Source organism: Oncorhynchus gorbuscha, linkage group LG14 (genome assembly GCF_021184085.1).
Source record: "Oncorhynchus gorbuscha isolate QuinsamMale2020 ecotype Even-year linkage group LG14, OgorEven_v1.0, whole genome shotgun sequence".
Taxonomy (NCBI): domain Eukaryota; kingdom Metazoa; phylum Chordata; class Actinopteri; order Salmoniformes; family Salmonidae; genus Oncorhynchus; species Oncorhynchus gorbuscha.
In genome coordinates, this window is record NC_060186.1 from 18,518,696 (window position 1) to 18,538,490 (window position 19,795).

The window sequence follows — 19,795 nt, forward strand, 5'->3', positions numbered from 1 at the left end:
AAAACAATTTGGTGCGTTTTTATACGGTGTGCCCTAATGAATACAACCCAGGTGTTCTCGATCCTTTCATGTCAAAACCATTATTCTTGTCACTCAGGTAATGTTCATAGGTGACTCCACTAACCGGGGGATGATGTACTTCCTGATGGAGCGGGTCAACTCTAGTCTGGAGGACTGGGGCAAGGCCCACGACAGCCTGATCTATCGCAACGTCAATAAGGGACACACACACGTCTCCTACTCCTACTACCCACAGTTCTGGCTGGAGCAGAGCCACAGACCCACCTTCCAGAGGGCCCTGGAGCAGCTCATACTGAGGTGAAGGAGAGGGGGAGTCTGTGTGGGTGGATGGGTGAGGGTTGGCGTTAGTGCTCCTGCTGCACTAAAGTATGTCCTGTAATCACTGCAGTCTACTCATCAGCTGTTAGATTGGCATCAAGAAACCATATCTATGCAGAAGCCATTTTGGCTCTTAGCTCCCATTGACACTTGAAGCCCTGTCCCCCCATATGGAGAGGAAGCCTTAATCAGTTGCTGTGATCAAAGGGCCGGGGGCTGCGTTTAAGAGTCATGTGTTAGGAGTCGTGTCACAGTGTAATTTAACACAGCAGGTCTCCCATCCACGACTCTCTCTTGCCCCTAAAATCACTACATTCCAGGTTTTGTGTGTGTGTGTGTGTGTGTGTGTGTGTGTGTGTGTGTGTGTGTGTGTGTGTGTGTGCGTGCGTGCGTGCGTGCGTGCGTGCGTGCGTGCGTGCGTGCGTGCGTGCGTGTGTGTGTGTGTGTGTGTGTGTGTGTGAAAGCAGAAGCACGTTGTCAGCATGTGTGCCTATGCCTGTTCAATAGATATAGTCCTACTGCCGCCGAGCTGATGTCTTTTTGACCTTTGATCCTCCCCGAAGATCACGACCCCTGGAGAACTCCCGTCAGACTGTGCTGGTGGCAGGAGGTGTCCAGTGGCTCAACACCAACCACCTGAGGATCATGAAAGAAGTGCTGGTGAGGTAAGCTCACTGTTGCATACACTCTGTGGCAAACGCCCTTCCTGACACCGTTCAGGAATTAGCAACTGCTCAATTAAATCTATTCACTGGCCAAGAATAGACCTCATTACCCACCTCTCTCCTCCAGGGAAGGGCTACAGGATATCATGGTGGTGGTGAAGTCTCTGGGCATGGGCTTCCATCTCCCTGTGGATGGCATCCGCTCTCTCTCACTGGTAGGTCCATCCTCCTCTTTGTGTGCATTCAGTTTCCCTCTTGGTGTCTCCTCCTCAACTCTTTTCTCTGTTTGACTGCTCTGGTTCTTTCTCTGAATCTCTCTCTTTCTCACTCTCTCTCGTTCTTCCTCTCTCTCTTCTCTCTCTCTCTCTTTCCCCCTCAGCTTCTCTCTTCACTCAAATTATTTTTCCACGCTGTTAATTTTACTGCTTATCTGTTAAATTGTTTAAAAGGCACTGCTTAGTCACCTGGTGGATAGCCCTTTACCCGTGCTGTGTGTATTTATCTAAAACATTATTGGCTAATAGTCCATGGCTTCCAACATGCTGACTGGTCCAACATCAGCAATGGCACCTGTTCGACAGCAATACAACTCATTCAATTCAAAGTGAAGTTATACTTCAGATGTGTTGCAATAGGGGCCTCAGTGAACTGTACAAAAATGTTATGGCTACGATATGCGATTACTTCTTTGCTGTCTTACTTTAACTTGCCCAGAGAGGAGTACAGGAGCTGTACAGAGAGAACAGCAACATCATCACCGCCGCAAAGCACCATGGGTATGAGGTCATAGACACTTTCAGCGTCACCATGGGCCGCTACAAAGAGTTCCTGCAGGGACAGTGCGCCTGCCATTTTCATGAGGTAACGCCACCACCACCCCCCCCCCTCAACCCGCCATGACCCTTGTCTAAAAAACGACAGTACCCTAAGTTCTCGCCCCACCCTGATTGAAACAGTGTGTATCACCTTGAACGTCCTAATTCAGCATGTTCATTTTGTTTATCATAGTTTATATTAATTCTCAGTATTTGCTTATCTACCAGTCAGTTATTCAAATCACAGCACAATGTCATCAACACTATAACACAGGTATCGTATGTCTCTCTCTGGATACAGTAATTGATACCAATTATAACTAATGGTTTGTCTAAACCTCAGTGGCCAGGGAGCACAGCTAGATCCACAGCAAACTCTTTCCCCGAGGACTCCCACTCCCTCTCCGACTGTAATATCTGAAATAACTTCATTATGGATACTTGCTATTTATGTTCGCGCACACGCCAATTTTCCAGGAGGGAATCTTTGGGCTTAAATAATCCTGGGCTTTGGCCCTATGGAGGATACAAATAGCGAACAGCATTTTCTGGGCCCAGAGGAAATCGGTTCTTATGTCCTCTTGATTGAACAATCCCCATCCATGTCAGGGAGCTTTCTAGAAGGAAATCCTGCTGTAACACACATACACACGCACTCCCCTTCTCCCCCCTCTCCACCTCCCTGTAAAAAGAACAGTCACTTGTTTTAATTCAGCTATAAAATTGTCCATGGATCGGTTAATCAGTAATTAGCCGTTAGGCCGGGTTTTATTGGGCAGTAAAGCACCACGTTGGTAGCAGCTGGGCCCCAGGGCACTTGTGAAGTGGTTTCGGGCATATGTACATGTGCCTCCCCTGCCCCTACATACCCCCGCCCATCTCCTCCCAGTTCATATGGGTCTTTAAGTGGCAACAGAATTTCCCAAAAGGAAGCCAGAAGGAAGAATGGGATACATGAATGGAGTAATGTCTAACCCAAACCCTGCGGGGATGGACAGGGTTTCTGTTATGTCAGGATTTAGGTTAGGCTTGGATTGTTCCTGTGTGATTTATATTAGAGGAACCCCAGACTGTGACGATGGGTTTCCGCTTCTGTTCTGTTCCGTGAAACCCCAGGCAACGTTAGCTAGCCTCCGGTAGTAGAAGTCAGTTCTGGCCATGGTCTAGTTACCTAGTTACAGTATAATATCAGTATGTAGATGTTGTGTTAGAGGTGAGGTGTTGACATGGTTCTCCTCGCTGTGTTCCTTGAAGGTTGAAAAGCTGCCGTTCTCCAAGGCTCCCCTGCACAGGAAGATGAAGCTCCTTCGACACGGCGAGGAACCTGGGACTGGAACCAGTGGGACTGGAACCGGGTACAGTGATCAGCCTACCCTGCAGCACCAGGACCAGTGGGGGGGGTCTAACTCCTCCACCTATCATGTGAGAGGAGCGGTGAACCAGGTGTACTCGCAGATTCTGCTGAGCAGACTGTGTGTGAGAGACACGGGAAACTAGACCCAGCCCTCACCACCACAGACTGTGTGTGTGCCTGCGTGCTTGTGTCCTTTCTTACTAATGTGCGTGTGTGTGTGTGTGTGCTCGTATCCATACCACGTCTCTCTAATGAATGAGAGCTCATCCCATCCAGGAAGTGCTGAAGTAACAGGAGAGTACTGACTGGTCAGCCGTGAGACAGACATCACCACTGTCTGTCACACAGACCTCCTCTGATTGGCCCACACACTGCCCTCCGTCCCGTCCGTCCGTCCGTCATGTGACTGCTATCTCTGCTAGGTAAAGTTTTCCAGATGGTCGAAGAGGACGATCGCTGGCCGACCGCCAAAAGACGAGGGACGCAGCTGGAGAAAGACAAAAGAGGAGAGCGAGAGTGACTGTCAAAGGAGTGTGTCATGTGCACATCCCAAATGTAAGCCTTGCTCTCCCACCAACCGACAATGCTCCCTCAACGCTCCAGCACAGACCTTTACAATTGTATAGTTTTATAGTTGTTGAAATGTTGTACAGCATTGTTTCCCAATCCTTTCCTCGGGTACCCCACGGCAATTCCATGTGTTTGATGTATTCCAGTGCTGGCACACCTGATTCAGATTCAACTGGTCAACTAATCAGGTGAGCTAGTTGAGGGCCACAACAACATTGGGAAACGTCTGGGGGTCTCCGAGGGGAGGTTCAAGATTTTTGATGTGTGCCTTTGATGCCTTTGTGCATCAGGAATGCCGATCTCTCGCCATTGGAGGGACTTCTGGGTATCCAGCTATTCCTCCTCATATACCGTACCTCATCCATCCGTGTGTTCTGTGGACACCACAACGTATTCTATTCTATGCCAAAGATATGACGAAAGCTGAGCTATTCTTCAAGTGAATGTCTTATGTATGATTTTCTTATATTTCTATATATTTTTCTACAGATGTTTATTCGTGCCTATAATGTTGATAACCAGTGTATAATGTTTTACACACAGCATATTGTTTACATGCTAATGAAGGACTGGTGTAATGTATGCTATGGATCTATATATATATTGTCTGATCTGTCCTCTGATCATTTGTATGGAGGGAACTGAGCTGGTGAAGATGAAGGTAATTGTAACACACACAGGAGTGGAGACTACCTGCTTACCTCTGCTTAGGGGTCCTATGGAACATTGATAGCAAACCTAATCATTTGATTCAGTGATTTTGAAGGAAAACAGAAAGACATATTTGCTTAATGCTAAATATTATCAACACTATTCATTTATTTTTAAATAACTATCTTCAAATGGCACTAACTTCAGCTTTGTGCTTCCAGATGGTATATATAAGTTATTCCATTACAACATTAAAGTATATATTTTCTTAACTTAACTTTGTGTCCAGAAACTATTTTCTGAAAGCATGAAACTGTGTTTTGAAAGTTCCACAAAGCACTAGCTTGTAAACAATTAGGATGTTGGCCTCGCATATTTCCCCTTTAAGTAGTGCACCATATGAGGATAAGCCTGTGCATGCTGTTTGCGCACACTATTAGACAAATCCTTTAATAACAGGCATCATCACAATTCAACCATGCAGGGGTATGAAGCCGTGTGATGCTCTGAGGAAGGTGGGCAGAGGCTCTCTTTTGTTTTCCTTCTGCGCTTTGTAATTTCCTTCGTGCCACCAAGACCTGATCATCATCTCTATCAGCTGGTTTAGAAGAACACCTCTTTGTACCTCTATTTAACTAGGAAAGTCCGTTAAGAACCAATTATTATTTATAATAACGGCCTAACCCGGACGACGCTGTGCGCTGCCCTATGGGACTCCCAATCACTTTCGGTTGGTATATAGCCTGGAATCGAACCAGGGTCTTTGACGCCCCAGCACTGAGATGCAGTGCCGTAGACCGCTGCGCCAGACCGGAGCCATTAATAATTAGGGAGACACATTTTCAATTAGGCTATAACTGTGCTATAATAAAATGAATATCAGTGTAATGTGGTTTAACTCCGTCTGGCGCGTAACGAGCCCAGTCTGACTCCCCTTTGCAGTCATGTGCCGCTAATCCGACACATCCAATCATCCTACCCACGGCGTGATCTGGGCAGAGATCGAGCAGCAGGATCGAGAAGTCAAACTAATGTTGATTTAAATGCAGGCCTAACTCGTGTTTGAGGTCGACGTACTGTTAGGGCCTTATTCCAGAGAGTTATTAGTCTATTTTATTTAGGCCTACTTACACTGACAATGGTGTGTTCAAATATGTAGCCAATGCCTGTCTAAAGAACTTTATAAACACGGTTATATGACCGCATAAAAATGTAATACAATGTAGCGATATATTGAAAATATATCCATATTTGTTTTATAGTTTCTAGATCAAATAAAGGGAACGCATACAAAGTGAAGTGGATGCCTAAAGTGTTTCAAATTGAATGGTCTTGTGCGACATTTGGCTAAATAACAGCGTTGAGTGGGCGAGGGATAGAATAAGGTAGATGCAACAAGTCTCGATCAAAATGAAGGTTAATGTAAAATGTTATAAACAAAGGCTTGTCTTTGGGGCACATGTAACCGCCCTGAAGACGGTGGACCTGCCGCCTGGGTTGTTGTCGCGCCAAGGAGGAATGATGGACTCGCACTGCGATTCATTCCGAACTCTGATGTCAAATTTCAGGCAGACCATTCACTCTGCACTGTTTTAGTCGGGGAATTTGAAAGGCTTGGGAGGGTTGTGACTTTTCTGGGGGCTGAGTAGACCTCACCTCGTCTGCCTCATACAGCCCCGTCTAATATACTAAACAGAAAGCTGGTCAGTCAACCCTTTTAAAAATGTCCTTAAAATGTCGAAAATGCTCGCTGACTGTACATGTGATGTTTATTATTCAGGAAAAGGCAAAGAACTCAACAGTGACTGAAAATATTTACTCAAACATAATTGGTTACTCAATGGGCAATGTGGTTGTGATTGTCGTTGCATTTGAATCAAGGCTTTGATCATTTAAACTATACATTTAAATGGAAAAATTAGATTATAAACATTCTAAACCTAACGAATATTACACAATTCACGAGCACGGGAAAAAAAATGTTTGAGTCGGAGGATGATTTCGATGTGTTGAAATCATGAGGACATTTTCTCTAACTGTAGATTTATATGAATCTTAAAAAAGGAAACCATTGCAATCAATAAATATGAATATAGATCAAATATATAAATTCGTTTGTCATAAGGATTAGTTGGAATGACATTGGTATTAAATTCAAAACCAGGCCTTGTTTAACATGAAATAATTGTTGTGTATGAGATAATCTATTGTATTATAAATATCTCATGCACTCACGTCACTCAAGGTTTCGTATCAAGGAATTTTTCGGTGAAAAATGATATTCGCCTGACATGATTAGGTTTACAGCGCTTGAGTGAAGTGACCATTATAAAGCAGTGTTCTGCTGACTTTTGTTCTTCCTTCCACCTTCTCGGTCATTACTAGTTACCACGGTCACAAAGTCATAAACCCCGCCTATTTCTACAATTGATCTTCTTAACTTTTGATTCTAAATCTAACCTTAACCTTAATCACATTGATAACATTATTCCTAACCCTAACCCCAAATTAAGACCAAAATGTACATTTGGTTTTCATACATATTTACCATGGGCTACAGCCAATTTGGACTCTGGATGTGCTATCTAGTGGAACCCCACCTCTCATGCCAAACGTTTTGCTTAGTTCCTGTCAGTGCCATCTGCGTTTTTCTTTGCGCGTCCGTCCAATTAGCGCGTAGGATATGCGCGTCTGCTGAATATTAATACACGGGTGCGCCAATCCGAGCCTGGGAGCGCGCTTTTCAGAGACGCTCTGTGTGGGTTCTCCCAGTCCAGGATAAAACTGTTTGTCTGCGTTTTGGGGAACACCGTCGGGAACTTATTTTATCACCCATCCAACTGTAGGCTACTAGCCGCCGAGCCACATTAGATTAGAATCACCATCTCTCTCTCCCCGTGGATGTTTTTGTTTTACTGAATTGCTCGAGATAACCACGGATTGAGGATTATTTCTGTTAGGGTCCTATGCTGTGGGGCTAGCATGAGACAGAGCCCAGCACCGACCCAGCGCTCCATGGACATACCCTTCCCCAGTGCCCGGGAGGCCAGTCAGCTTCTGTAAATGAGGTGGCCATGGAGAGAAGAAGCGGCTGTGGAGTACATCAGATCTGCTTTCTGTTTCTCTTACTGTTTTCACTGTATCCTGTCTGCTGTCGAGCCAGTTGGATGTAAGTATATTTCATTGCTTGTGATTTAAGCTTGGCTTTTTGGTGAAATTGCACCATTTTGTTTATGCATGAAATACGATTCCGTTTGGGGCTGAATGGGGTTTAGAAAGTAACGTACTTTCTCCTCTGCTTGCTTTGTGTCTCAGGTGGTTGGGAATAACCTCCGTGGGAGTACCAGAGAAGCTGGGCTGCGCCAATCTCCCGCTGACGCACAAGCAGAAGGACCTGTGCAAGAGAAAGCCCCATCTCCTGCCAAGCATCAAGGACGGCGCGCGCATCGGCATCGCGGAGTGCCAGACGCAGTTCGAGCACGAGCGTTGGAACTGTTCTACTGCCAAAGAGCTATCTGTGTTCGGCTACGAGCTAACCAGTGGTAAGGACAGGCGGTTTAAATACTCGTTTTAATAGACATAAAACAATAGGGTGCTTTGTGCCCCGCTGGCAAAAATTCGCGAGCACTTTTATGTGCTATTGATAATGTTATTTTTGATTGGGTTTAATTTGGAAAATTAGACTATATTTTGGGTGCATCTATTGTAATGGTCGTATTCCATAATCCGATATTTAATATGTGTGCCCACATCATTTGGTATTTGACCGTTTAAGGCAATTGCTATATAAAAACAGTCCCTAAATTGTCTTTCTATTTGATAGTGCCTCAAAAAGAAGCACGTCTTCCATTTTCCATAACTCTTTATTCGGTTTGAGTCATGAAAATGGTTTGAGTCATGAAAATGTTTAATGTTGGCCAGGGAGGGGACGTGATTTGATTTGCCCAGTCGTGCAGCTGTATGCCCTATGGGGCGAGAGAGAGAAAGAACATGTGCGCACATCTGTTTCGGTTTAACCGTCCAAACACAGCATTTATCCACGGTCAAGTGTGGTCTTTGAACAGAGAACCCCTACTCCCCTCTGGTGCAGAAACCAGCCAGGATTATCCTAATTAGGAGATTCATGGTCGACATGTAACATAAGAGCACCCACCGTTTCTTTGTTTTTAGAGATAGCGTTCCAGAAATCTGTTTCCATGCAGATTTCAAAGATGGTTAAGAGTCAGCGCATGTTTTAGCTATCAACATTTTAGTTTCACATGAAGCTCATTCTTCTAAATTCCTCTCTATCCTTGTTGCACCCTGTCACATCCCATCTATCAACTTTCTTCACTCAACCCAGACGAAAAACATCGGAAGAAAAACTGACCATATCGATTATGCTGATTTTGGCCTATGCATAATACAATGGGATGGAAATGCATAGATGTAGCCTATGTCCGGACTCGTACCATCAACTGTAAAAACGTATGCTCTGCTGTTTGACCACGGATGTCTTGTCTTCGTGTTCTAAAAATGGGAACTTGATCTAATCGGACTCGGAGACAATGTTCTTATTGGGTTAGGGCGCAGCAAGAAAGGTTTATAATATAATGCAGCACAGATAACCTAAATAACTGCAATTGTCATTTGTTTGAAGGATCAAACCTTCATAGTGCCAAACTCAAATTTGAAGTGGTGATTTCTTGTTGTTCCATGGAGGAAAGGCTTTTGGGTCAACCTGTGGCTTGGACCTCTAATTTACGTTTGAACCTTGATTGACAGCAAAGATAGACTATGTATGACCTTTTAAACACCATGTCATTCTTAGAAGCTGCACTCTCTGAATCATTACAAGTGATGTCACCAGGTGTCATTATGTTTCTGTTCCATCCAGACGATTCTGCATATTTTAGAGGTTTGTCTATCAAGCCCTTTCCATAAGCTGTACATCTTAGTAGTCTACCCATTAAACATGCACTTGGGTTTACATTTTTTTCAGCCTTCGTTCATTACAGGACATAATCAAATGTTTCTGTCCGGCGGTCAGATTTCCAGATGGCCTTACATGTTCTAAGTCTCTCTGTCTGTCCTCACTCAGGGTCTACTGTGGCCCCTAACCTGTGAAGTGTATGGATATCTAGGCCTGTGCTACTGAGACACATGGAAGTTGTATGGATATCTAGGCCTGTGCTACTGAGACACATGGAAGTTGTATGGATATCTAGGCCTGTGCTACTGAGATGCACGGAAGTTCTAATGCTAGACTTGTGCCATTTTCCTCTGTCTGAGGTGTTATTGGCTGAAAGTTGTGGCAGTGGAATCTTTTCAGAATCCACCCAATGCCTGCTTTAGAGGTCCACAGCCACTGTTAGAGCTCCACAGCCACTGTTACACGATAATCCATGCGTACATTTGCCCTTCCGACAAACTCTTTTCATTGACTCTGACAGGGACAAAGGAGACGGCGTTTATCCACGCGGTGATGGCGGCTGGGCTGGTCCAGGCAGTGACGCGCTCCTGCAGTGCGGGCAATATGACAGAGTGCGGCTGTGACATCAGTCTGCAGGGCACAGGCTCGCCCAGCGAAGGGTGGCACTGGGGCGGTTGCTCAGACCATATCCAGTACGGTACATGGTTCAGCAGGAAGTTCATAGATAATTCAGTGAAGAATATGTCCTCAGCCAGGGGAGGGGATGCACTGCTCACCATGAACCAGCACAACAGTGAAGCCGGGAGACAGGTGAGACGCGACACACACAGACCCAACCCACACACCCACTCATTGAGGGCGAAGAACACTTACAGAGCATGTACAACACACAGACCAGACAGTGTACAGAACAAAAAACATCACAGCAATGAAGTTTGATGTCAGATTAGACACAATACACCCTATAACAAAACACACACATCCACAACCTAGCTAGAGAGAATTTTATGAACACAGTTTATTTTTTTATTGTTTTTTTCTCCCCAATTTCATGGTATCCATTTGTTGTAGTAGCTACTATCTTGTCTCATCGCTACAACTTCCGTACGGGCGAGAGACAAAGGTTGAAAGTCATGCGTCCTCCGATACACAACCCAACCAGCTGTACTGCTTCTTAACACAGCGCGTATCCAACCGGGAAGCCAGCCGCACCAATGTGTCGGAGGAAACACCGTGCACCTGGCAACCTTGGTTAGCGCTCACTGTGCCCAGCCCGCCACAGGAGGGCTGAGATGAGCGCGATGAGACAAGGACATCCCTACCAACCAAGCCCTCCCTAACCCGGACGACGCTAGGCCAATTGTGCGTCGCCCCACGGACCTCCCGGTCGCGGCCGGTTACGACAGAGCCTGGGCACAAACCCAGGGACTCTGATGGCACAGCTGGTGCTGCAGTACAGCGCCCTTAACCACTGCGCCACCCGGGAGGCCTCGTGAACACAGTTGTTAAGGGTACTCTGGGCAATATGAATAGGGCTCATGGGAGCTATAACTCAAGTTGTCAAGACTAGCAGGTGTAGGGTTCATTGTGTCTGAATGAATGACTGATATGACAGTACTAATCTAGCACCATGAAAGCAATCCTACTGTAACTATTATAGTTGAGTTTCGTTCACCATATGGGGTTGGAGAGGAGTGAGGACCAAACCATTCAGTGGGTAATAGGTTTTATCACACACTGTTAAAAATACTCTCAGGAGACGTTCCAGGAAGTGTGTGTGTGTGTGTGTGTGTGTGTGTGTGTGTGTGTGTGTGTGTGTGTGTGTGTGTGTGTGTGTGTGTGTGTGTGTGTGTGTGTGTGTGTGTGTGTGTGTGTGTGTGTGTGTGTGTGTGTGTGTGTGTGTGTGTGTGTGTGTGTGTGTGTGTGTGTGTGTGTGTGTGCGCGTGCGTGTGTGCTAGAGAGAGCGGGAACCATATTCAGAGAAAAGCAGAACGATTGTAGGAAACAGAGTAGAGGGAAGGGAGAATAAGAAGGTCAGTGTGAGAGGGAGATACTCAGACGGGACAGAAGGAGAGAGGGGAAAGAAAGTGTAACATCCTCGATGATGTGAGTTAATGGGTGAGGCGTGACAGCGTGACTAATGAATGTTCAAGCAGACACCAGGCCATCTAAATTGTAGCAACGGTCATCAAAATTGTTAAAAAGTTTTAAAAACAATTCTAATAGATGCAACAGTTGGACAATGGATGAAGATACTCCAAACTTTTTGAAATGTTGTAATCCATCAGACATTGACTTAATTATAGCATATCAAATCGCATGTATTTATATAGCCCTTCGTACATCAGCTGATATCTCAAAGTGCTGTACAGAAACCCAGCCAAAAACCCCAAACAGCAAGCAATGCAGGTGTCGAAGCACAGTGGCTAGTAAAAACTCCCTAGAAAAGGCCAAAACCTAGGAAGAAACCTAGAGAGGAACCAGGCTATGAGGGGTGGCCAGTCGTCTTCTGGCTGTGCCGGGCGGAGATTGTAACAGAACATGGCCAAGATGTTCAAATGTTCATAAATGACCAGCATGGTCAAATAATAATAATCACAGTCAGAACAGTTGAAACTGGATCAGCAGCACGGCCAGGTGGACTGGGGACAGCAAGGAGTCATCGTGCCAGGTAGTCCTGAGGCATGGTTCTAGGGCTCAGGTCCTCCGAGAGAGAGAAAGAAAGAGAGAATTAGAGAGAGCATACTTAAATTCACACAGGACACCAGTTAAGACAGGAGAAGTACTCCAGACTTAACAAACTGACCCTTGCCCCCCCGACACATAAACTACTGCAGCATAAATACTGGAGGCTGAGACAGGAGGGGTCAGGAGGCACTGTGGCCCCATCCGATGATATCCTTCCTGTTTGGCCCTGTCCTGGGGTATAACCCCACCCACTTTTCCAAAGCACAGCCCCCACACCACTAGAGGGATATCTTCAACCACCAACTTACCATCCTGAGACAAGGCCGAGTATAGCCCACAAAGATCTCCGCCACGGCACAACCCAAGAGGGGGCGCCAACCCAGACAGGAAGATCACATCAGTGACTCAACCCGCTCAAGTGACGCACACCTCCTAGGGACGGCGTGGAAGAGCACCAGTAAGCCAATGACTGAGCCAGTGGAAAGAGGGGAACCGGCCAGGCAGAGACAGCAAATAAAACATTTTACTGGCACAGACAAATAATGAATGGAGTTCAGGGATTTTGGTGGGAGATTTAGGTATAGGCCACTCAGGAACGTTCAATGTTGTCCAGTAACTCCAGTGTATATTTGGCCTTGCGTTTTAGGTTATTGTCCTGCTGTAAGGTGGATTTGTGTCTGTTGGAAAGCAGCCTGAACCAGCTTTTCCTCTAGGACTTTGCCTGTGCTTAGCTTTATTCCTTTCCTTTTTATCCTAAAAAACTCCCTAGTCCTTGCCAATGACAAGCATACCCATAACATGACCCCCGCCAAACATAATGCCTTCTATTCAGGACAGAAGATGTATTTATTTCCCACATTTCATTTTGTAACTGGTTTAAAAATCACAATTGGCCTCAAGGTGAAACCCCTGCGCGGTTTCATTCCTCTCCGGCAACAGAGTTAGGAAGGTAGTGACTGGGTGTATTGATACACCACCCAAGTGTAATGAATAACTTCACCATGTCAAAGGGATATTCAATGTGAGCTTTAATTATCTTTATTTTATTATCTACCAATAGGTGCTCTTCTTTGCGAGGCATTGGAAAACATCCCTTCTCTTTGTCGTTGAGTCTGTGCTTGAAATTCCCTGCTTGATTGAGGGACCTTACAGATAATTGAATGTATGGGGTACAGAGATGGGGTAGTCATTACAAAATAATGTTGGAACACCATTCTTGCACACAGAGTTAGTCAATGCAACTTATCCTCTGAAATGTTTAGGCTTGCCATAAGGAAGGGGTTGAATACTTATTGACTCAAGACATTTCAGCTTCTCATTTTTTAAAATTAATTAGTCAAATTAAAGGGTATTATGTGTGTATCAGTGACAAAAAAATCTAAATTGTATCAATTTTAAATTAAGGCTGTAACAAAACCAAATGTGGAAAAAGTCAAGGGTCTGAATACTTTCTGACGGCACTGTATACATTCTATTAGTGTATCAGGTATTTTTAAATATAAATACACAGGCTGTATAGATGAATACATTAACATAATGGAGTGGAAGAGGGCTGTAACCACCCAACACTTTCTCTGTATACCCTACCTGCACCCACCTGCGCTGTCTAGACTGCCTAATTAATGACTGTTAATGTCACATACTCTTGCATAATTCAACAAGTGTGCAGGATACCCACAGATTTAAAAAAACCCCGCTTGGCTCTAGATTATGCCTATCTTAAACGTACTTTACATGGTTTGTGAGATCAGACATATCACTATAATCCGAGTATATATATATATATAAATAATATTCGGGACTTGCTTTCATTTCAGCGCATCTATTTTGTAAACATTTCAACCGTATTAAATTATTCATTTTTTTGAATTCCACAAAAAATGAACAGCCATCAAAATAAAGCTGTCTTTCTTGTCGTGTACAGTACGTGTCGAGACGTGCGTTAAATCCCAGACAAAGCATTAGTGTTGTTATATATTCAACGGTAAGACAATGTACTCCATTGAGCAGTGGTGGAAAAAGTACCCAATTTCATACTTGAGTAAAAGTATAGATACTTTAATAGAAAGTTACTCAAGGAAAAGTGAAAGTCATCCAGTAAAAAACATACTATAGTCAAAGTCAAAGTATTTGGTCCTAAATATACTTAAGTATCAAAAGTACATGTAATTGATCAAATATTCCTATGTATTAAGAGTAAAAGTATAAATCATTTCATATTCCTTAAATTATGCAAAGCATACAGCACCATTTTCTTGGTTTGAAAATGTACGGATAGCCAGGGGCACACTCCAACACTCAGACCTAATTTAAACTTTTTTTATTTTTTATTTATTTCACCTTTATTTAACCAGGTAGGCAAGTTGAGAACAAGTTCTCATTTACAATTGCGACCTGGCCAAGATAAAGCAAAGCAGTACGACAGATACAACGACACAGAGTTACACATGGAGTAAAACAAACATACAGTCAATAATACAGCATAAACAAGTCTATATACAATGTGAGCAAATGAGGTGAGAAGGGAGGTAAAGGCAAAAAAGGCCATGGTGGCAAAGTAAATACAATATAGCAAGTAAAACACTTGAATGGTAGTTTTGCAATGGAAGAATGTGCAAAGTAGAAATTATAATAATGGGGTGCAAAGGATCAAATAAATTAATTAAATACAGTAGGGAAAGAGGTAGTTGTTTGGGCTAAATTATAGGTGGGCTATGTACAGGTGCAGTAATCTGTGAGCTGCTCTGACAGTTGGTGCTTAAAGCTAGTGAGGGAGATAAGTGTTTCCAGTTTCAGAGATTTTTGTAGTTCGTTCCAGTCATTGGCAGCAGAGAACTGGAAGGAGAGGCGTCCAAAGAAAGAATTGGTTTTTGGGGTGACTAGAGAGATATACCTGCTGGAGCGTGTGCTACAGGTGGGTGATGCTATGGTGACCAGCGAGCTGAGATAAGGGGGACTTTACCTAGCAGGGTCTTGTAGATGACATGGAGCCAGTGGGTTTGGCGACGAGTATGAAGCGAGGGCCAGCCAACAAGAGCGTACAGGTCGCAATGGTGGGTAGTATATGGGGCTTTGGTGACAAAACGGATTGCACTGTGATAGACGATGCATTTGTGTTCAGTGAGACAGCCAGATCAGAGGCAGTAGGGATGACCACGTATTGTCTTGATTAGTATGTGAATTGGACCATTTTCCTGTCCTGCTAAGCATTTCAAATGTAACGAGTACTCCTTCAGTACTTTATGCTACTGCCATTGAGCCCATTTCAGCCATGACCGGAGTGTGTTTTACAGGTCATTTCAACCATTTCCGCCGTCGTAACGTTAACGGGGGTGGGGGGGGGGACGTTTTGCACCCATCAAACACAGGAAATAGATGGCTGAAAAAGATCCTCAGGTGGGCGGGGCATGCGCGTTACCGTTCAATGGTATTCACTAAGACACGCTTACTGGGTCCCTCTCTTATCTACTAGCCACTGTCAAGAGGAGAGGGCTTCACTACTAGAGAGGGATGTGGACACAATGGTAGCAGTGTATCTGTTTACTGAAACACATACTTTTGCACACACACACACACACACACACACACACACACACACACACACACACACACACACACACACACACACACACACACACACACACACACACACACACACACACACACACACTGCCTTTCCAACTAAACTGAACCGACAGGGAAGAGGGAGAAGAGGTGAAAAAGAGGTGAAATTTGTTGGCTCTTCTGGGGTCATCCTAAATCCAATGAGCCCTGGGGTTTGTGGTCATAAGAAAATGTCTCCTCAATCTCTCAGTTTAAACTGTGAAGGACAGTTTAGCTTTTTGTTCCAGTTGTACACAGTGCCCAGGGAGTCTATTGTGTCAGAGTTAGAAGTAGAATGCACAAACCTCAGGACTAATGTTACAGTCCCAGTCCAAGATCCAGCATTCAGAACAATAGATTGTGATTTTGCTCAAAACATTCCCACAGCGTTTGTGTAAACAAAAGGCAGAGTCTCTATCAAACAGAGTTCTGTCATCGAGTCCGTCGTAGCATTTACAATGTTGTAATTCTTAGTGTTGTAAGTCTGTTGTAATTCCTAACACCATCCTCTCCATTGTTTGCCTTTTCAGGCTGTCGCCAAGACGATGGCCACCGACTGCCGTTGCCACGGCGTGTCGGGCTCGTGTGCCGTCAAGACGTGCTGGCGCACCATGGCGTCGTTCGAGCGCGTGGGCAACTTCCTGAAGGAGCGCTACGAGGGAAGCGTGCAGGTGCTGGACCGCTCCAAGAGGAAGGTGAGGAGGAAGGAGAAGGACCAGCGACGCGTGCCCATTGGGAAGGAAGAACTTATCTTCCTCAACAAGTCTCCTAACTACTGTCTGGAGGACCGGCGCTGGGGCGTGGCGGGCACTAGAGGGCGCCGGTGTAACCGCACCTCGGCCGGCCCCGACGGGTGTAACCTGCTCTGCTGCGGTCGAGGGTATAATACACACGTGGTTCGCCACGTAGAGAGGTGCGAGTGTAAGTTTGTGTGGTGTTGCTATGTGAGGTGTCAGAAGTGTGAGAGCATGAATGACATGCACACGTGTAAATAGGGAGGGGGAGGCAGGTGATGGCACACACACACTCACACCGTCCCCAATGAGAGACTAAAAGACTCCCCCCATCATTCCTCTCTCCCATGGACAAGGGGGGGGGGGGCAACCCTCCATCTCAACTCTCAGGAAGACGGTATTTATACACCACACCATCAGAGGTGGACAAAGACAGTGGAAAATAGTTGACTTTGATTGGCCTATCAGGGCCCAGCCTTGTAGGAGGCTATCCAATGGGACAGGAGTTCCACAGTGTTTCAGAGGCTTGAGGATCCACACACTCTGACTACCAAACATGGACATCTTCATGATTTACTCAAGAGTAGAAATGAGCCACAAAACTCAATGATAAAAACAAACCGAACTTTGATGAAAGTTAAAACCTCACCTCTTCAAGTCTTCAAATGGACCCGGTGAATGATGTGTAAGAGGAGAACAAAGGGACCAAAAAGTGCCTGTAGGGGGGCGGCAACCCAGTCCTGCTGAGCCGCAACAGTGTCATTACATTTCCAGATCAGAACGAAGTCTCATATAGACAACTGCAGGCTAGAGCTATAGACAGTACAGGGATTGGGAAACCGTCAGAGGTTGCCATCTTTTGTGTCATTTCTGGGGCACTCTTCCAGGCTAGGGAGTAAGGACAGACCCATGGCTTTATGGTGATTGATGGTGGATAGGTTAGACGTATTCTTGTTGGAAAGCTTGCAGTATCAATGCATAGAAATAAGTCTTGAAATAATCATTCAAATGCTTTGTATTTTTGGAATAAACTGCGAATGACTTCAAAAATATATGGTACCATGACATTTTTATTTGAGATATTTTGGAAAGGTTTCTTGAAATCTACAATATTTGTTTTGTTCTATTCAGATTGCACAAGTCAGGGCAGGGTAAAGTGCCGGGTACTTTGACTGAGAATATGTCAGATGACGTAATATTTTTGTAAATGGTTTACATTTAGTAAATATTAAAGGATGCTGCGTCACACGATGAGTGTCTTAAGATTCAAGCCCATCCAATGCTCTCAGACATACAGCATGTGTTTGTCAAGCTGTACCACTTAATGTGTTGGTCCTTTGTTATCCTTTTGCTGTCCGATCAACCTTTTCTCTTTCCTGTGTTTGTGTTTGGATCCGAAACCAGTTATAAATGAAGGAATGCATCAATGGAACGGAGCAGCTTGTTCTCAGTAGACCCACTGACAGCAGGACCGTGGAGATGCTTGACTTGGTTTCGGAGCATTCCTCTTGCTGTCTCTAAGAATTTAAGCCTATTCAGTCTCTTCCTCGCAGTCCTTTCGTTTCCCCTCTCACTCTCTTCCCATTTTCAGTCTCTCTATTCCTTTACCCCTGTCCACCTCTCTCTCTCTCTCTCTCTCTCTCTCTCGCTTTCATTCTCCCTCTCTTGTTCTCTCTCTCTCTCCTGAATGAGAGGCTGTGCTATGTGAGAAGTGACGATGCTATGCGAAATACCGCGAGTGCTTTCTCTTAAAGAGCCTTTATAAGTCTAGCGATACTGATCCTTAAATTTCCCTGAAGCGTCCAGCACTATGACTTGTTGGTGAGAGGAGAGGGGGGAAACCCAGACCTAAAGAAAGTGGGACGAGATGGAGGAGAGCAGTTGACGTGTGCCCGAAGCGCTCTGACCTCGAGGCTTTTCAGTCATGTTTTTGTTTTGAGGACTGCTTTCAGGAATCAGATGCTCCAGTTACAAAATAAATGGAGGATTACATCTCGCTGTCCTTTTTCAGTTGAATTAGTCCATTAAAGTGAGATACTAAGGACACAATTACATTTTAGTAGACACTCTTATCCAGAGCAATTTACAGTAGTGATGCAGAATAATTTAGCCATGCTTTTGTCACTTCTAGGTTAGACTACTGCAATGCTCTACTTTCCGGCTACCTGGATAAAGCACTAAATAAACTTTAGTTAGTGCTAAACACGGCTGCTAGAATCTTGACTAGAACCAAAAACGTTGATTATATTACTCCAGTGCTAGCCTCCCTACACTGGCTTCCTGTTAAGGCTAGGGCTGATTTCAAGGTTTTACAGCTAACCTACAAAGCATTACATGGGCTTGCTCCTACCCATCTTTCCGATTTGGTCCTGGCGAACATACCTACACGTACGCTGTGGTCACAAGACGCAGGCCTCCTAACTGTCCCTAGAATTTGTAAGCAAACAGCTGGAGGCAGGGATTCTCCTATAGAGCTCCATTTTTATGGAAAGGTCTGCCTACCCATGTGAGAGACGCAGACTCGGTCTCAACCTTTAAGTCTTTACTGAAGAATCACCTCTTCAGTAGGTCATATGAATGAGTGTAGTCTGGCCCAGGAGTGTGAAGGTGAGCGGAAAGGCACTGGAGCAACGAACTGCCCTTGTTGTCTCTGCCTGGCCGGTTCCCCTCTTTCCACTGGGATTCTCTGCCTCTAACCCTATTACAGGAGCTGAGTCACTGGCTTACTGGTGCTCTACCATGCCGTCCCTAGGAGGGGTGCGTCACTTGAGTGGATTGAGTCACTGACGTGATCTTCCTGTCTGGGTTGGCGCCCCCCCCTTGGGTTGTGCCGTGGTGGAGATCTTTGTGGGCTGTATTCGGCCTTGTCTCAGGATGGTAAGTTGGTGGTTGAAGAAATATGTCTCGTGGTGTGAGGGCTGTGATTTGGCAAAGTGGATGGGGTTACAGTTGGGCAAAAAAGTATTTAGTCAGCCACCAATTGTGCAAGTTCTCCCACTTGAAAAGATGAGAGGCCTGTAAATTTTCATCATAGGTACACTTCAACTATGACAGACAAAATTAGAAAAAAAAATCCAGAACGTCACATTGTAGGATTTTTAATGAATTTATTTGCAAATTATGGTGGAAAATAATTATTTGGTCAATAACAAAAGTTTATCTCAATACTTTGTTATATACCCTTTGTTGCCAATGACAGAGGTCAAACGTTTTCTGTAAGTCTTCACAAGGTTTTCACACACTGTTGCTGGTATTTTGGCCCATTCCTTCATGCAGATCTCCTCTAGAGCAGTGATGTTTTGGGGCTATTGCTGGGCAACACAGACCTTTTCCAAAGATTTTCTATGGGCTTTAGATCTGGAGACTGGCTAGGCCACTCCAGGACCTTGAAATGCTTCTTACGAAGCCACTCCTTCGTTGCCCGGGCGGTGTGTTTGGGATCATTGTCATGCTGAAAGACCCAG

At 44.9% G+C, this 19,795-nt stretch overlaps 2 protein-coding genes across 3 annotated transcripts in view; both read left to right on the forward strand.

Annotated features, from left to right (window-relative positions):
* LOC123994589 (cadherin-like and PC-esterase domain-containing protein 1) overlaps positions 1-4,665 on the forward strand; it is a 99,330-nt gene extending 94,665 nt beyond the window's left edge. For both annotated transcript variants that reach the window (XM_046297366.1, XM_046297367.1), the window contains exons 17-21: positions 98-318; positions 903-1,004; positions 1,132-1,219; positions 1,719-1,865; positions 3,074-4,665. In XM_046297366.1, the coding sequence (XP_046153322.1) occupies positions 98-318; positions 903-1,004; positions 1,132-1,219; positions 1,719-1,865; positions 3,074-3,316 (801 nt within the window). In that variant the 3' untranslated portion in view covers positions 3,317-4,665. The remainder of the gene's footprint in view (positions 1-97; positions 319-902; positions 1,005-1,131; positions 1,220-1,718; positions 1,866-3,073) is intronic.
* A 2,401-nt stretch (positions 4,666-7,066) lies between these two features.
* LOC123995807 (protein Wnt-16-like) lies at positions 7,067-17,381 on the forward strand. Its single transcript, XM_046299487.1, has 4 exons — positions 7,067-7,563; positions 7,710-7,936; positions 9,827-10,116; positions 16,128-17,381. Exons 1-4 carry the CDS (start codon positions 7,469-7,471, stop codon positions 16,590-16,592), a joined length of 1,077 nt encoding a protein of 358 aa, XP_046155443.1. The 5' UTR covers positions 7,067-7,468; the 3' UTR covers positions 16,593-17,381.
* The last annotated feature ends 2,414 nt before the right edge of the window (positions 17,382-19,795 follow it).

Excerpts from the sequence above, each read along its gene's own strand:
- LOC123995807 (XM_046299487.1), top strand. The coding sequence starts at position 7,469 with ATGGAGAGAAGAAGCGGCTGTGGAGTACATCAGATCTGCTTTCTGTTT. Across the intron at positions 7,937-9,826 it reads CGGCTACGAGCTAACCAGTG|GGACAAAGGAGACGGCGTTT; the intron begins GTAAGGACAGGC and ends TGACTCTGACAG. Across the intron at positions 10,117-16,127 it reads ACAGTGAAGCCGGGAGACAG|GCTGTCGCCAAGACGATGGC; the intron begins GTGAGACGCGAC and ends TTGCCTTTTCAG.